Below are 17,682 nucleotides of genomic sequence, written 5' to 3' on the forward strand. Positions count from 1 at the left end.
TTCCACAGCACCGACATGCTGGTCAGCTGTGTGCACAAGCCTGTCACATTCATCAGCTCGTGTGGGCACGCAGCTGCGAGCAGCTGAAAGGATCATAATGTCCCAGTTTGTGTAATGGGAGAGAATGTGATACATGATGTTCAGTCATGGACATGACAGGCCGTCCAGATGTGCACACTGCACTGGACAGCGATTGCACTGCACTCCGGCCACTGTTGGAGCATTTTCCACCTCTGCTGCACTGCCACATTGTTGGATTGCAGTTTGGGGGGGAGACACATGACACACTGGCAGAATTGCTGGGGGTGAGGGGGAAGCACACACTCAAATTCAAGGAGAACATGCGGCTAAACATGTCACTCCCGGTCCGATTGGGGAGGGGCCCAGAGAAAACTACAGAGTCCGACATTGTTTTTGCAAAGTTACACACCGATTCAATCTTAATTTTAGTGACCTCCGATTGGCGTAACCGGGTGTCATTACTGCCGACGTGAATTACAATCTTACCAAATTTACACTTAGCCTTAGCCAGCAGTTTAAAATTTCCTCCAGTGTTGCCTGCTCTGGCCCCCGGAAGACAATTGACTATGGTTGCTGGTGTCGCTAACTTCACATTTCTCAAAACAGAGTTGCCAATAACCAGAGTTTGATCCTCGGCGGGTGTGTCGCCGAGTGGGGAAATGTGAATGGGTTGGCGGTGTACACGGGGCTTCTGTTTAGGGCTACGCTTCCTCCTCACAGTCACCCAGTCGGCCTGCTTTCCCGGCTGCTCGGGATCTGCTGGAAGGGAACTAACGGCGGCTAAGCTACCTTGGTCCGCACCGACTACAGGGGCCTGGCTAGCTGTAGAATTTTCCATGGTGCGGAGCCGAGTCTCCAATTCGCCCAGCCTGGCCTCCAAAGCTACGAATAAGCTACACTTATTACAAGTACCATTACTGCTAAAGGAGGCCGAGGAATAACTAAACATTTCACACCGAGAGCAGAGAAGTGCAGGAGAGACAGGAGAAGCCGCCATGCTAAATCGGCTAAGAGCTAGTAGCTGCGCTAAGCTAGCGGATTCCTAAAAACACAGTGTTTAAAGTGAATAATGTGTAAATAATTTAGAGGTGATTCAGCAGAGGGAGTGCTTTAGTTAAGGCACGTGAAGATTACACTGTGAAACAAATCGTTATCTAGTTAACTAGATCAATCTAACTGCGCAGATTAAACAGCTAACAGATACAGCAAAACACCGCTGTGCTCCGGAACAGGAAGTGATACAATACCGCAGTGAGAGCCAACCACCAGTAGAGGCAAGCAAGAGCAGGAAGGCTCTTAAGGAAATGTGGGGCTGTTCGCTGTCGAATGGCCACTTTCACAACATTCGATGACTTTCGGCCGCTGGTGTGAAGGCTGCCTCGATGCCATTATTCAGCTACGGTTCGACATGGCTAGTGATTTTGTGCAGCTGCTCGGCTGCGGCACAATACATCTGACCTGCGTACAATATGCTGTTCAATTGCTCTGAACATGAACAGATGGCAGTGCGACTTCATCTTGCCCGCCGTTCAAATGGGTTTCCGGCATGAGCGGCACGTGAATATAGAGTGCATGTGCTGTGCCTGAATGAATGTGGTGACTGCTGTATGAGGCATTCGAGTGTGGCTCCGATTTCCCACAAGTGCCATTTGACTCCTCCTTGGTGCGCCATTCTGCCTCAATCGTATTATATATGAAAGACCCCTAACCATTGCACTTATAAACATTCATTATTCTGTACTATGTCACGTTCCCCACACGAGATCCCAAGAACTAAGCGTCTGCTTGAGGAGTAACGTTGGCCTCTATAAGGGATTATTTGAGGCTAATTATGTACGTTTTATGATGAGAAAAAGCAAAAAAAAAAAATAAAAAATAAAAAAAATACTAAGATCAGGGTTTCTATTTGGGACCAATATGAAGTCCTGAAACGCTCAATTTGGTGATGATGATGTTACTTTTAAAGCATTTTTGGCTTTGTCCCACAAGGAGAAATTGTAAGATCGATATATTCACATCATTTGGTTTTATTTGATGCTCCAAGTTGACATTGAGGGTATTAAAGAAAAGATGTTTAAAACACTTGTGAGTAGGTGAAACGTGTCTGTGTTTGAATGATTTTAGAATTATATTGAAGGAAAGGTCTCTGGTTTGTCCCCATTTATTGTATTTTGTGAATTTGGGTGTAAAGGTCATACAGCTGAAAGTGCTGAAGATCTGCTCTTGTCACATCTCTGACACTGTGAATGTGAGGAGGTTTGAGTGGATCCATCTTCATCACAGCGGAAAGTTTGAAATCTGACAAATCCTGTTTCCTGTCTTCAGCTGACAATCAACGGCTGTCACTTCATGGAGTACAGACACCGGATCCCGTTTAACCAAGTGGACACCATCGCAGTGCGTGGGAAGGTTGAGGTTTCCACCATTGCCTTCCAGAATCCCACTGTGAGTACCACAGCAAAGTCCTACAAAGATGACAAACAGATGAACAACTTCAATGTGGTTTGATAAATCTGATACTGACACAATAATCCCACATTAATATGTCAGCGGTGATACCACAAGCTAAAATAAATGAATCATAACGTGCTCGCCACCTTCATCCTGGGACCTGATGACTTTCACACACCTCTCGCTACAGTTTGGTTATGAGCATCTTTAACCCTGTGGGGCCGACGCCGTTGTATACGACGGCTGAGACCAAGCTTTACTAAATTATAAATAACTTTTTAATGATATGAGATACAACCCCTGGCAAAAATTATGGAATCACCGGCCTCGGAGGATGTTCATTCAGTTGTTTAATTTTGTAGAAAAAAAGCAGATCACAGACATGACACAAACCTAAAGTCATTTCAAATGGCAACTTTCTGGCTTTAAGAAACACTATAAGAAATCAGGAAAAAAAAATTGTGGCAGTCAGTAACGGTTACTTTTTTAGACCAAGCAGAGGGAAAAAATATGGACTCACTCAATTCTGAGGAAAAAATTATGGAATCACCCTGTAAATTTTCATCCCCAAAACTAACACCTGCATCAAATCAGATCTACTCGTTAGTCTGCATCTAAAAAGGAGTGATCACACCTTGGAGAGCTGTTGCACCAAGTGGACTGACATGAATCATGGCTTCAACACGAGAGATGTGAATTGAAACAAAGGAGAGGATTATCAAACTCTTAAAAGAGGGTAAATCATCACGCAAGTTGCAAAAGATGTTGGTTGTTCACAGTCAGCTGTGTCTAAACTCTGGACCAAATACAAACAACATGGGAAGGTTGTTAAAGGCAAACATACTGGTAGACCAAGGAAGACATCAAAGCGTCAAGACAGAAAACTTAAAGCAGTATGTCTCAAAAATTGAAAATGCACAACAAAACAAATGAGGAACGAATGGGAGGAAACTGGAGTCAACGTCTGTGACCGAACTGTAAGAAACCGCCTAAAGGAAATGGGATTTACATACAGAAAAGCTAAACGAAAGCCATCATTAACACCTAAACAGAAAAAACAAGGTTACAATGGGCTAAGGAAAAGCAATCATGGACTGTGGATGACTGGATGAAAGTCATATTCACTGATGAATCTCGAATCTGCATTGGGCAAGGTGATGATGCTAGAACTTTTGTTTGGTGCCGTTCCAGTGAGATTTATAAAGATGACTGCCTGAAGAGAACATGTAAATTTCCACAGTCATTGATGATATGGGGCTGCATGTCAGGTAAAGGTACTGGGGAGATGGCTGTCATTACATCATCAATAAATGCACAAGTTTACGTTGATATTTTGGACACTTTTCTTATCCCATCAATTGAAAGGATGTTTGGGGATGATGAAGTCATTTTTCAAGATGATAATGCATCTTGCCATAGAGCAAAAACTGTGAAAACATTCCTTGCAAAAATACTCATAGGGTCAATGTCATGTCCTGCAAATAGTCCGGATTTTAATCCAATTGAAAATCTTTGGTGGAAGTTGAAGAAAATGGTCCATGACAAGGCTCCAACCTGCAAAGCTTTGAAATGACTTTAGTTTTGTGTCATGTCTGTGATCTGCTTTTTTTCTACAAAATTAAACAACTGAATGAACATCCTCCGAGGCCGGTGATTCCATAATTTTTGCCAGGGGTTGTAGAAACTTACTTTTTTATTTTGCTGAAAAGTTAACTCCGCAGACTTTCAAGCCAGCCGTCGGCCATCTTTGTACTCCTCATAGAAGCTGTGTGAGGACGTGTGCAATATGAGTGTCCAATTGGAATTGGTTCACCGTCACATGGTTTTCCAAAATTCAGTCGTAGGGCAGATTTAAATCTCGTGATAAACCAAAGATTGTTTTTTTAGCAGTGATGTGTTACTAGTTGGCCCGTTTGAATAGCCATCTGGCTGTTTGCTCCCTGCGCCATTACGCACAGCGCTCAGTGAAAGTGAGCAGACGGAGGGACTCTGATGACAAGCTTACATGCTCAAACACAGATTGTGTGAATTGTAGAGATGCTCCACTCCTCATTACCTGTGAAAGTTATTGAATAAGCCTGTGTCAAGTTCTCTCACTCTGGCGTAAAGCACTGTTTACCATATCAATGGAGCAAGGAGGGAGGGGCCACTCCTCAGAGTGTAAATGGGCCAAAGTGTCAAAGCTGCTTTCAGAGCAGGACAGAACACTCCAAAATCAATCAATCAATTTTTTTATATAGCGCCAAATCACAACAAACAGTTGCCCCAAGGCGCTTTATATTGTAAGGCAAGGCCATACAATAATTACGTAAAAACCCCAAAGGTCAAAACGACCCCCTGTGAGCAAGCACTTGGCAACAGTGGGAAGGAAAACTCCCTTTTAACAGGAAGAAACCTCCAGCAGAACCAGGCTCAGGGAGGGGCAGTCTTCTGCTGGGACTGGTTGGGGCTGAGGGAGAGAACCAGGAAAAAGACATGCTGTGGAGGGGAGCAGAGATCGATCACTAATGATTAAATGCAGAGTGGTGCATACAGAGCAAAAAGAGAAAGAAACAGTGCATCATGGGAACCCCCCAGCAGTCTACGTCTATAGCAGCATAACTAAGGGATGGTTCAGGGTCACCTGATCCAGCCCTAACTATAAGCTTTAGCAAAAAGGAAAGTTTTAAGCCTAATCTTAAAAGTAGAGAGGGTGTCTGTCTCCCTGATCTGAATTGGGAGCTGGTTCCACAGGAGAGGAGCCTGAAAGCTGAAGGCTCTGCCTCCCATTCTACTCTTACAAACCCTAGGAACTACAAGTAAGCCTGCAGTCTGAGAGCGAAGCGCTCTATTGGGGTGATATGGTACTACGAGGTCCCTAAGATAAGATGGGACCTGATTATTCAAAACCTTATAAGTAAGAAGAAGAATTTTAAATTCTATTCTAGAATTAACAGGAAGCCAATGAAGAGAGGCCAATATGGGTGAGATATGCTCTCTCCTTCTAGTCCCCGTCAGTACTCTAGCTGCAGCATTTTGAATTAACTGAAGGCTTTTTAGGGAACTTTTAGGACAGCCTGATAATAATGAATTACAATCGTCCAGCCTAGAGGAAATAAATGCATGAATTAGTTTTTCAGCATCACTCTGAGACAACACCTTTCTGATTTTAGAGATATTGCGTAAATGCAAAAAAGCAGTCCTACATATTTGTTTAATATGCGCTTTGAATGACATATCCTGATCAAAAATGACTCCAAGATTTCTCACAGTATTACTAGAGGTCAGGGTAATGCCATCCAGAGTAAGGATCTGGTTAGACACCATGTTTCTAAGATTTGTGGGGCCAAGTACAATAACTTCAGTTTTATCTGAGTTTAAAAGCAGGAAATTAGAGGTCATCCATGTCTTTATGTCTGTAAGACAATCCTGCAGTTTAGCTAATTGGTGTGTGTCCTCTGGCTTCATGGATAGATAAAGCTGGGTATCATCTGCGTAACAATGAAAATTTAAGCAATGCCGTCTAATAATACTGCCTAAGGGAAGCATGTATAAAGTGAATAAAATTGGTCCTAGCACAGAACCTTGTGGAACTCCATAATTAACTTTAGTCTGTGAAGAAGATTCCCCATTTACATGAACAAATTGTAATCTATTAGACAAATATGATTCAAACCACCGCAGCGCAGTGCCTTTAATACCTATGGCATGCTCTAATCTCTGTAATAAAATTTTATGGTCAACAGTATCAAAAGCAGCACTGAGGTCTAACAGAACAAGCACAGAGATGAGTCCACTGTCCGAGGCCATAAGAAGATCATTTGTAACCTTCACTAATGCTGTTTCTGTACTAGGATGAATTCTAAAACCTGACTGAAACTCTTCAAATAGACCATTCCTCTGCAGATGATCAGTTAGCTGTTTTGCAACTACCCTTTCAAGAATTTTTGAGAGAAAAGTAGAAAAACACAGTAGAAGTAGAAGTTTGTGATGTGACCTTTGTGTAATAGCAGATAGAAATTGCTTTGAGATGAAGACAAACGAAACACATAGACCATTTTGTATATATTGTTCAAAATGTGCATTTGTGTTTATTGTTTGAATCTTTTTGTTGTACAGTCTTTCACACAAGAGCCCAGATTACCTTTATAAAGTGTCAAACAGTGTTGTATTATAGTTTACTGTGTGTTTTGACTAAATGTGTGTGTAAAATTATTTTCCGCTTTACTTTTTCCTTTCTTATTTCTAATTGTAAAACTTTATTACACTTCTAAAACACAACTATGGCATATATATTCTGAAAGTGCAGGTTGTCCTGAAAAAAGAGACATAAAACTTGATTGTGGGATGCAGGGAGAGCTGTTAAAGTGGATATGACACTTAAAGACAACATAGTCTTATTACATGTAACAAAGGTTATATAATACAGTCAACCTAAGCGTTTTGGGAAAGTGGACGCAGTTCTCCCATTATATACGGCAACTGAACGTCCCGCCACTGAAAAATCTGTGCGCCCCGTGACCAGCTTCCCGCTAAGCACGAAACCGGAAATATCTCACTGTCTGTAGACCATATCGGCTTGCACGCTTGGTGGCTGTTGTTTACACTTTTTTTAGCGGCAGAAACTTTGATTAAACACAGCTCTCAGGGACTTGTTTGTCGATGTGCCTGACCAGTGTGTCGCAGCATATTGCACAAACACAAGGGCAAAAGGTTTTAGCCTTTTCAAGTTTCCACAGGATGAAAATCTCCGCGAAAAGTGGGTTCAGCAAGTTCGTCATACAAGATCAGGTCTGATGAAGGGGACGCTATGGAGGCCGACCGTGTATTCTTTGTTGTGCTGTGCACATTTTGAAGATGGATGTTTCGACGCCGTCCCAGCTTTGAAGGAGCAGTTTGGGATAAATGTACGTCACAAGAAGGTTTTGTTGCTGGAGGCTGTTCCAAGCATCTTTCCCCGCGGCACATCGATGTCCACGGCAAAGCCTATGAAGCGTAGAAAATCTGCTACATTAGAGAAACGGCAGAGATTGGAGGTGGGTTTGTAGAATTTTGTATGTCTCGAGCACTAGGATTCAAATGCGTTCTTTCGCAGTGCATGGTGCAATTCCATACCGCAAATCTTCGTCTAAGTGAGACAGTGGCAAACATTTTCACATGTCTTGTGCTGTCTTGTCACATGTGCATGCCTGCTTGGAACCATAATATCCACAACCCAGTCTCACGGCAAGATGTGATTCAGCAGCATGAAATATACATCAATCTTATTGTGAGGAAAAGCGCCTCATTTTCGTCACGGCAGCACAAATTCATTCTAATTCACTCCATGATGGCTGCACGTAATTAAAAGTGTATGGGGGGGGTGTAGGGTTAGGAATAGTGAGTAAAAAAAAAAAACCTGTCACGAAAATTTGACTCATTTCCGTCACGGGAGCACGAAAAATACATGTATGTTTGCGGAGCAGTGTAGTGAACCGGTCGCTATGCGGCAATATATTATTATAATTAGGTAATTAACAGCAGCAACAAAAATCAAAGCCTCCCTTACCATTCCATATTCTGCAGCCTTTCAAAATCCATCGGAATTGGCATGTCTCTTGCCTCTACTTCGGCTCCGCCATAAGCACCGTCGGCACGATTTTGGCTGTCAGAATGCTCCTGGTTTGAATGTTGGTCCAAAAGATACGACTCGAATCTGTAGGGTCTAATCACAGCTGCGACATCCTCAGGATCCGAGTCAGTCTTGATTTCCTCACAGAAACAATCCACACTTGAAGAGGAGTCAGTCACTGTCCATGCTGAGGCCTATCTGTTCTTGTTTTCAGTCGAACAGACAAAGATGGGCCTCTACAGGCTGTGACATCATGGCATCACGTGACCGTTGATGGAATGCTGCCATCGTGCTTTCCAAGAAACATACTTTTGAGAAGCTGTACAAAATTTCTTTCTCAGTGATAATGAGTAAAACCACTTTCAACTTACTACACTGTATGTTTACTACTCTGATATTTATATCAGTTTTACCTATTTTTTTTAAGGTGCCATATCCACTTTAACAGCAATAATAAAACATTTATGCCAGGCGAGTGAACTGTCCAAAAAATGCCCTCGGACCCCAGAGGGTTAAAGAGATCATACTATACAAATTTTCAGGGGCCTCATTTATAAAAACATTGCATAGGATTCCTAAAAAATATATAGGTAGAAATCAAATCAATTTTATTTGTATAGCGCCAAATCACAACAAACAGTTGCCCCAAGGCGCTTTATATTGTAAGGCAAGGCCATACAATAATTACGGAAAAACCCCAACGGTCAAAACGACCCCCTGTGAGCAAGCACTTGGTGACAGTGGGAAGGAAAAACTCCCTTTTAACAGGAAGAAACCTCCAGCAGAACCAGGCTCAGGGAGGGGCAGTCCTCTGCTGGGACTGGTTGGGGCTGAGGGAGAGAACCAGGAAAAAGACATGCTGTGGAGGGGAGCAGAGATCGATCACTAATGATTAAATGCAGAGTGGTGCATACAGAGCAAAAAGAGAAAGAAACACTCAGTGCATCATGGGAACCCCCCAGCAGTCTAGGTCTATAGCAGCATAACTAAGGGATGGTTCAGGGTCACCTGATCCAGCCCTAACTATAAGCTTTAGCAAAAAGGAAAGTTTTAAGCCTAATCTTAAAAGTAGAGAGGGTGTCTGTCTCCCTGATCTGAATTGGGAGCTGGTTCCAGAGGAGAGGAGCCTGAAAGCTGAAGGCTCTGCCTCCCATTCTACTTTTACAAACCCTAGGAACTACAAGTAAGCCTGCAGTCTGAGAGCGAAGCGCTCTATTGGGGTGATATGGTACTATGAGGTCCATAAGATAAGATGGGACCTGATTATTCAAAACCTTATAAGTAAGAAGAAGAAAATTCTAGAATTAACAGGAAGCCAATGAAGAGAAGCCAATATGGGTGAGATATGCTCTCTCCTTCTAGTCCCTGTCAGTACTCTAGCTGCAGCATTTTGAATTAACTGAAGGCTTTTCAGGGAACTTTTAGGACAACCTGATAATAATGAATTACAATAGTCCAGCCTAGAGGAAATAAATGCATGAATTAGTTTTTCAGCATCACTCTGAGACAAGACCTTTCTAATTTTAGAGATATTGCGTAAATGCAAAAAAGCAGTCCTACATATTTGTTTAATATGCGCATTGAATGACATATCCTGATCAAAATTACTCCAAGATTTCTCACAGTATTACTAGAGGTCAGGGTAATGCCATCCAGAGTAAGGATCTGGTTAGACACCATGTTTCTAAGATTTGTGGGGCCAAGTACAATAACTTCAGTTTTATCTGAGTTTAAAAGCAGGAAATTAGAGGTCATCCATGTCTTTATGTCTGTAAGACAATCCTGCAGTTTAGCTAATTGGTGTGTGTCCTCTGGCTTCATGGATAGATAAAGCTGGGTATCATCTGCGTAACAATGAAAATTGTTGAAACAAAAGGCAACACCAGTGTGTGAACAAACTGTTCATTTGCACACCTGCAAGGAAAATCATCTTTATAAATAAGTCACACACTACTTTGGCTTGTGTGCACATGGATGTGCCTCATGTCCTGCCCACTGCACGCCCACATTCAACCACAAATGATCAATGCAGAACACGTGAAAACATACACGTGACGCTTCAAACGTGAACTTATCATGGCAACTGAGAGGAAAAGCAGGAAAAAACATTTCGAGAGGAAAAGCAGGAAAATACATTTCTGAAATACAAATCAGGGTTTTGTGTGTGACCACAGTAGTGGGATGATATAAAAAATAGTAAAGGTGGTATGTCAGTGGGCTGTGACTGTTGGACAGTAGCTGGAGACGTGAATTTGGAACAAAATACATGAATCAGCAGCAGATTCTCAGTTGGCATCTCCCTGAATTGGTACTAATGACATCTTAGCACGTCGTCCAAATGTGGGCTGAATATCACAAGGACTCCCAGAGAAAATGTCCTCACACATACTGTATATTGTGTGAGTGCCACTGGAATGCCACATGGCACTGTTGCAACTGTTGAGTGTGGTTTTCACAGGTGCAAGGATCTTACTGATTTGTATGCAGATGCTGCGCGGCACTCTCACAGATGACGAACGCCACTCGCAGCTGAAATGATGACACATTTGCAAGCAAAGTTCTAAGGGTGGCTCTGGGCAGGTATTATCCTGCTATTATGAGAAAAGAGGTTGTGGAAATTCCTTTGACTGTAGCCAGGAAGGCACAGCCCTCTAAATAATATATAATAATAAAAAAGCCTAGTATGGCTCCACGGAGAAGGAACAAATAGGAACAAATGTTGTGGGAATGTCATGAATTGTGTCACAAATGCTGTTCACAAGCTGCCCTAAATGCAGCAATTGGTAACAGTGAGCCCACCAGTAGTTTTTAAATTCTTAGTGACCATTCAGTCATGGTGCAGCATGAATAACTAGACATTTATTTATCATTAGTGTACTGAGATGCTCAGTACACTAGAGATGCTCTGCTGTGCTACAGCAGAGCATCTCTGCTATAGCACAGCGGCGGCCCCGCCTCAACGTGACAAATTGTTTGGCAGGTTAAAATCACTATCCAAATAATTAGCACAAGGAACAGTCCTTCTACAAAGGTTGCCAAGGTTGCCAACAAATATTGCAAATTTTAATTACAATCACAACACAACCCAGCAAAAATGCGGCATGAAACAAACATTAAAGCATTAAGCAGCAGCAAAGTCCGAGTCGCCAGCAGAGCAGTGCCACCTGCTGCCCATTCAGAGTACTGTGAACAGTGCGTCCAATAAAATGCACTGTTGTCAATCCAGCATTTAAAAGCCCTTTTAAACATGAACAAGGTTTAATTATTGTAATACTATTGTTAATGTGGAAAAACTGTGCAATAAAAATTTGTTTTCGCCTCCAATAAAATGTACTTTTGGGATTCCAGCATTTTATAGACCTTTTAAACTTGTACAGTGTTTATTAATTATTGTGATATTATTGTTAATGTGGAAAAACTGTACAATAAAAATATTAGTTTTGGCCTCCAATAAAATGTACTGTTGTCAATCCAGTATTTTATAGCCCCTTTAAACTTGTACAGTGTTAATTAATTATTGTGATATTATTGTTAATGTGGAAAAACTGTACAATATTAGTTTTAGCCTCCATTAAAATGTACTGTTGGGATTCCAGCATTTTAAAGCCTTTTTAAACTTGTACAGTGTTTATTATTCTGATATTATCGTTAATCTCAATTCCAATGGCCAAGATAATCTTGACAGAAAAAAATGTATATCCTCCCATGCCTACACAGTGGGATCATCAGTGTTGGATTGGCACTGCCAGTGTACATATGGTCCTACTCTGGCCACAGTGGGACCATGTGTTCACTGGTACTGTTGGTTTAACACTGGTGATTTTACTTACAATTAATACCTTTTTTTTTTTTTGCTAAACTCGACATGTGAGTTGTTAAAGTGCAGTAGAACTCATTTCGATGGGACACATGAAAATTATTTAGTAAATGAAGGCTCCTAAAGTCATATAAAATACATACTCAATAAAGATAAATATAACGTGGGAGTAGCTTATTTGTACAGGTTAAATATACATATACATTAATGGTCCTAATGAAAAAATACAGGAAATGCACTCACTATAGGTGTAAATACACTGAATACAGTTCAAATAAAACTTACCTCCTTGTAACTTGGGGTGGCTTATTTTTACAGGCAACTTAAACAATATAAGAACTCCTTACATTGTAGTCCTATATATTATATACTATAGACTCAAAACCTATTTTTATTCTCTTTCTTCTGGATAGTTTTTATCTTTATTTGTTTTATTCTTTTACTTCTGTTTTTATTTATGTATTTGAATTTTTTATTCATTTTTAATTATTTATTCAATTTTTTGTTGACTTGTTTTGTGTGAGGCGCCTTGAGACGGATTTTGCTGTGATTTGGCGCATTGTAAGCTAATTCAATTAAATTAAATTAGTTAGTGTACCCAGAATCCTTTGGAATTTTGTCATGTCACCTAGGGTCATGTCTCATTCAGCTGAGCTGAGAGCTCCTTCTCGGACAGGAGCGTGGGGAAAAAAAAAGAAACCACGCCTTCCGCTTTATCATTGGTGGAACCCCATGACATAAGCCAATCAGGATCACCAACCCATGTGGCGGGGTCTCTGAGGACGTTCTGGACAAAAGGCCACCAAAAGCACACAAACTAACACTGCCTCCTGCTGGACAGAAGCAGGAATGGCAAAATGAGATCATTCCAATGCACAAAAATAAATGTCTAACAAGTCAGAGAACCAATCAGGTGCTCAAAATTAGATCTGTTTTTGTTATTTTGTTGTTGTTTATTGTAATCAATTTAGCTTTGCTAATAGACAATATGACCCATTTAGAAACACTTACATTATAATTTTTACACTTACGTTTGTATCACAGTATATACCGTTACCGTGAAGGGATTCAGTTTATATCATGGTATGAATTTTAAGTCATATCGCCCAGCCCTAAATGGCAGCTGTATGTATCTATGCATGTACAGGGTGACACCTCCCCCCCCCCACTGCCAAAAAAACAGAATCCATAAAAATTGTAATAAATCCTACAAAGTTCCAACAAATTTCTTGAAATTTGCTTGACTTAAAATTCATAGTCATATTCATAAAATTCATAATCAAAAGTCATATTCTTTCAAAATTATGCTCCAAATGGTATGATTTGTTGGTGAAATAGGCCTCCAGGCAAAATGTCTTTTCCTTGAGTGACCAAGACATGTTGGGGAAGACGATTGAAACAAGGGACCTATCATCTACAAACCTGGACTGTCAGAGCCTATGAAATCTTACACCTGGTCAGTGGTCATTGCCCAGGTACTCTGCTAGTAACGTACCTGGATACATGCCTCTGCCAATAGGCCTACTTTAAATTATATACTTCAGAAAAATCATAAAATGTGAATGGACCTCAGAATGTGATTCTATTCCACGTCTCTCAAAACTTTGCTGTTCAGTAATCCTGCTAACAAGCAAACAGACCAACAGTCGCATCCTTGCTGTATATAATAAACATCACAGATTAATTATAGTGTAATTACATTTGATGGCTTGTGACAAACAGATTAAAAACATTCTGATTTCCTCGATGTTTAGTTTCCTGGACACATGGCATTTCCTGCTCAGCCGGCGTTTGCTGCTCATCCGGCGTTTGCTGCTCAACCAGCGTTTCCTTCTTGTCCGGCATTTCCCTCACAGCCGGCTTTTCCAGCTTTTCCAGCATTTCCATCTCAGCCTGGATTCCCCTCTCAGCCTGCGATGCCTGTGAGTATTGAGATAGATGTTTGATTGTCTGCACGGTGTGTTATGAAGACACAGACTCACTGTTGCCCACATTTTCACCTCTGCAGCACTGAGCTCACTGTAACTGGGTTTATTATCACTATATTCTAATGAATATTAATCTACTATTTTCATGATAGGTTTTATTGAATTCTAATACATTTTCATGTGTTGTCTTCAGCTTTTCCACTCAAGTTTTCCTAACCAGTGAGATTTTTTGTCCCTCCACAGCAGCTGGTCCTCAGAGCCATATCGCCCAAGAATCATTGATCCAATACTCAGGATCAGTGAATTCGGGGAACAGTGTTCCCCAAATTGTTTGGAGCAGCGTATAATGGGGACGCTTTAGACCAGCAAAACCCTGGTCCAAATTTGGGCACATTATTGTTGTAGTATTAAACCTACAATCACTTATCATCAGAGGGAGTTTTTCTTTACTACTGCCGCCTGTGTGCTTGCTCAGGGGGTTGGTAAGGTTAGACCTTACTCACGTAAAGCACCTTGAAGCAGCATTGTTGTGATATGGTGCTATATAAGTGAAATAAATTGAATTAAATTGGTGCAACATAAATGTTGTGTGTTGGGGGGTTTGGCTGGACATTTTGGTGGTGTTTTCTTTTCTTTGCTCTCCAGGTGGTATGCAAACTGATTTTTTGTCTGGGGAGAAGGTGCTGGCAGAAGAGTCCTTCACCCTCATCAGCATTATTGGCTGCACTTGTGGAGGATGTTCACGTGCAGGCCTGATGACTTGCAGCACCTGTGGATGATGCTCACGTGTAAACTTAAAGACTTTCAGCTGAAGCAGATAATGAGATGGCGTTCTGCATTTAAGCCATGAGTGGTTCAAGCAGAATTGCCGGGAACTCGACCTTGTGACGTTCGTTTGTGAGACGCTGAGGACCGCGCCTGGGTTTGACACATCGTGCCTGTGAAGGACGGGTGAGGGACACATGCTGTCAGCACACATCAGAGGTGATGATTGTCTGAATAAGTGTTAACAGTAATTTGGTATTTTGTTATGCAGTATATTTGAACATTGATGAGAATTGTGCAGCTCGCTTCTCACTGCCGTGACGTACGGAATGATGATCCTCCACCTGTTGTGAGAAGCTGCTCATTTACATAAAGCTTAAATTCAGACCTGAATGTGTTGCTGATAGTGTGTGCCTTTGAAGGATATTTGTTGTAGCTGTTGACTTACCTCACCTTTTCCATCCTTCACAGAGTCAGTTTGTCGTATCCACCTGGGGGGTGTTCGGCGGTGAGTCTGGGTCCAGAAGTGTCGGGCTTCGATCCATTTGGGCGCTGGAGAGCGCGCCGTCCTTCACCTCGCCAGACAAACCGCACATTTATGTTGTACACAATTATTGCACAGACGGGAAATAAACTTGTTTTGTTTTTTGGAACCGCTTTCTGGTTATTTTAGCGCTGGGTTCAGTCAGACGCTGGTCGCGCTCCTCAACTCGCGTCTGCACATAACAGTAGTTCCCGGCCATTCCAAAATGGACCCAGCGGCAGAAGCGGTTCCTTTTGCTGAAAGAGTTCAAGAATACTTGGAGAAGATATGGGAGCTTACGGCCTCTTGCAAATCAAATTAAACAAACAGATGCTCGCATTACGGAGCTTGCAGCGCAAGCCGTTCTGCTTCCTGCTGCTCCAGCTGCGGCACCATTGATACCAGTGCAGATAACTCCGTCAACCAAGGGGAGGCGGAGTGCGGCGGATTATTCCGTGGATTTTCGAATTTTTTCTGCTCAGTCCGGTTGGAATTCCGCAGCTTTGAGAGGAGTGTTTGTGGATGGTTTGAACGATTCATTAAAAGACGAGCTAGCAGTCCGTGACGAACCAAAAGATTCAGATGAGCTGATATCTTTGGCTATTCGTCTAGATGATCGGATAAAGGAGCGTGGACGCGAGAGAGGGCGGACATCAGAGCGGGTCTTTTCGTCTCGGGGCTTTCCCTGACACAGATCAGGGCTGCCTCTTCTTCGCCCCACTGAGACACCTCCGACGGGACCTCTGGCTCCTCTTGCGGATGAGCCCATGCAGCTCGGACGAGCTGAAGCCGCCATGTTGCCCCGGTCACATAAGCGTCAAGAAAGAGAACAATGACGTATCTCCAGGTGTTCTTAGACAGGCATAATAATGGACACAAAAAAAAAAAGGGGGCAGATCTTTGGTTGTTTAGTTATTTGGGCTTTTTTTATTTTCATGTAAGGGGTTATAAATTGTTTGGGGATTTAGAGGCGGTTCTGGTGGAGTGAACGACTGGCGGTTCGGAGCTCGGCTGGACTCAGGTAATTATTATTTGAAGTTAAGTAATTTTTGTTTGAGGATTGGGTCGTTTTGTTGTTTTAATTTCCCTGTTTCCCTAACCCCAACCTCACATGCTCTAAGACCGTTTGTCTTTTGGGTTGTAGGGTGGTGCAGGTTGGTTACGCTGAGCGTTTCTCAGAAAGCCTCTGCACCTAGGGGGGGGGGGGTTGTCAGGGGCGTTTTTTTGTGTTTGGTTGATCCCCGGTTCCACTCCAGCTCCGGTGGGCCTTTGTCCGTTCGTCATTGGTGTTACCGGGGTGTGGTGCAGCGGGAACGTACCTCAGTCGGAGTGGTGGGCCGATCTGTGCCGTTCGCCATTTCGGTAGTTCCACCCCTCCCGATGGGCTGGTGGTATGGTCGGTTTAGGGCACCGGACGTATTTCCGGTTTTCCGCTGCGCTTAGGGGATGGGACTGGGTTAGTTTTTTCCTGTTTCCTTCCCCAGCTTGGTAGTTTTGTGCCGTTCGCCAAAATTGAGCTGACGATAGGCTCTGGGAGTGATCTGGGGTCTTTCGGTGTGCTGGGGGGGGGTAACAGGGTTTGCCGGTTGTTTTATTTGCCCCCGAGGTGGTTTAATGAAGTCCGCCGGGGGTTGGATTTTGTGTTTTTTATGTTTCCTTCCAGGTTCCACCTCCAGGGTTGATGAGACGGTCCTCTGGGGGGGAACTGGCTTGTGGGGCCAACTAGCCAAGTGTGGCCGGGTCTGGGGTTCCTGGGTTGTGGGGAGGGTGCCTCCTGGGGTTGATGGTACGGTCCTCTGGGGGGCGCTGTTGCTCCATGAATACCTGGGGACCAATGTGGGATTCCGGCTTTGGCTGTTACTCCTGGAACTGGCGGTAAAGGTCTTCTGGGGGGTGTTGGGCTCTGCAAGTCGTTGTGGGGGGGTTGTTTGTTATTTTTCTTTGTGAATTTATGTTGGTATTGTGTTGTTGTGGCTATGTTGGGTTTTTGGATTTGGGTGTTTTTCTTTTCTTCCTGGGGTTGGATGGGACGGTCCCCTGGGGAGGGTTTGGGTGGGTTTTGTGTTTTTTCTTGTATGTTGGGTTGTATATGGGACTTTTTGGGGTTTTTTGTTGATGCCAGCCGACCTTTCAGCCGCGGTGCCCTGTCCTGCTGTCTGCGGTGGACCTTGGGAGCGTTACGCCGTCTGCTTCCTGACGAGGACCCCGGAGGGAGGTGCTGTTCTCGGGCCTGGTCTGTTCGGTCGCCGGGAGGCTTCCCGTTGATGGGGGGGTACTGGTGTGTGTTGGGGGGTGTAGCTGGACATTTTGGTGTTGTTTTCTTTTCTTTGCTCTCCAGGTGCTATGCAAACTGTTTTTTTTGTCTGGGGAGAAGGTGCTGGCAGAAGAGTCCTTCACCCTCATCAGCATTATTGGCTGCACTTGTGGAGGATGTTCACGTGCAGGCCTGATGACTTGCAGCACCTGTGGATGATGCTCACGTGTAAACTTAAAGACTTTCAGCTGAAGCAGATAATGAGATGGCGTTCTGCATTTAAGCCATGAGTGGTTCAAGCAGAATTGCCGTGAACTCGACCTTGTGACGTTC

At 43.0% G+C, this 17,682-nt stretch overlaps 1 protein-coding gene across 2 annotated transcripts in view; it reads left to right on the forward strand.

Moving 5' to 3' along the window:
* Positions 1-17,682, forward strand: part of LOC117508791 (galectin-9-like) — an 83,361-nt gene that overhangs the window by 15,841 nt on the left and 49,838 nt on the right. For both annotated transcript variants that reach the window (XM_034168621.1, XM_034168622.1), the window contains exons 4-5: positions 2,347-2,466; positions 13,634-13,801. In XM_034168621.1, coding sequence (XP_034024512.1) covers positions 2,347-2,466; positions 13,634-13,801 — 288 coding nt within the window. The remainder of the gene's footprint in view (positions 1-2,346; positions 2,467-13,633; positions 13,802-17,682) is intronic.

Source organism: Thalassophryne amazonica, chromosome 4 (genome assembly GCF_902500255.1).
Source record: "Thalassophryne amazonica chromosome 4, fThaAma1.1, whole genome shotgun sequence".
In the NCBI taxonomy this organism is placed as follows: Eukaryota; Metazoa; Chordata; class Actinopteri; order Batrachoidiformes; family Batrachoididae; genus Thalassophryne; species Thalassophryne amazonica.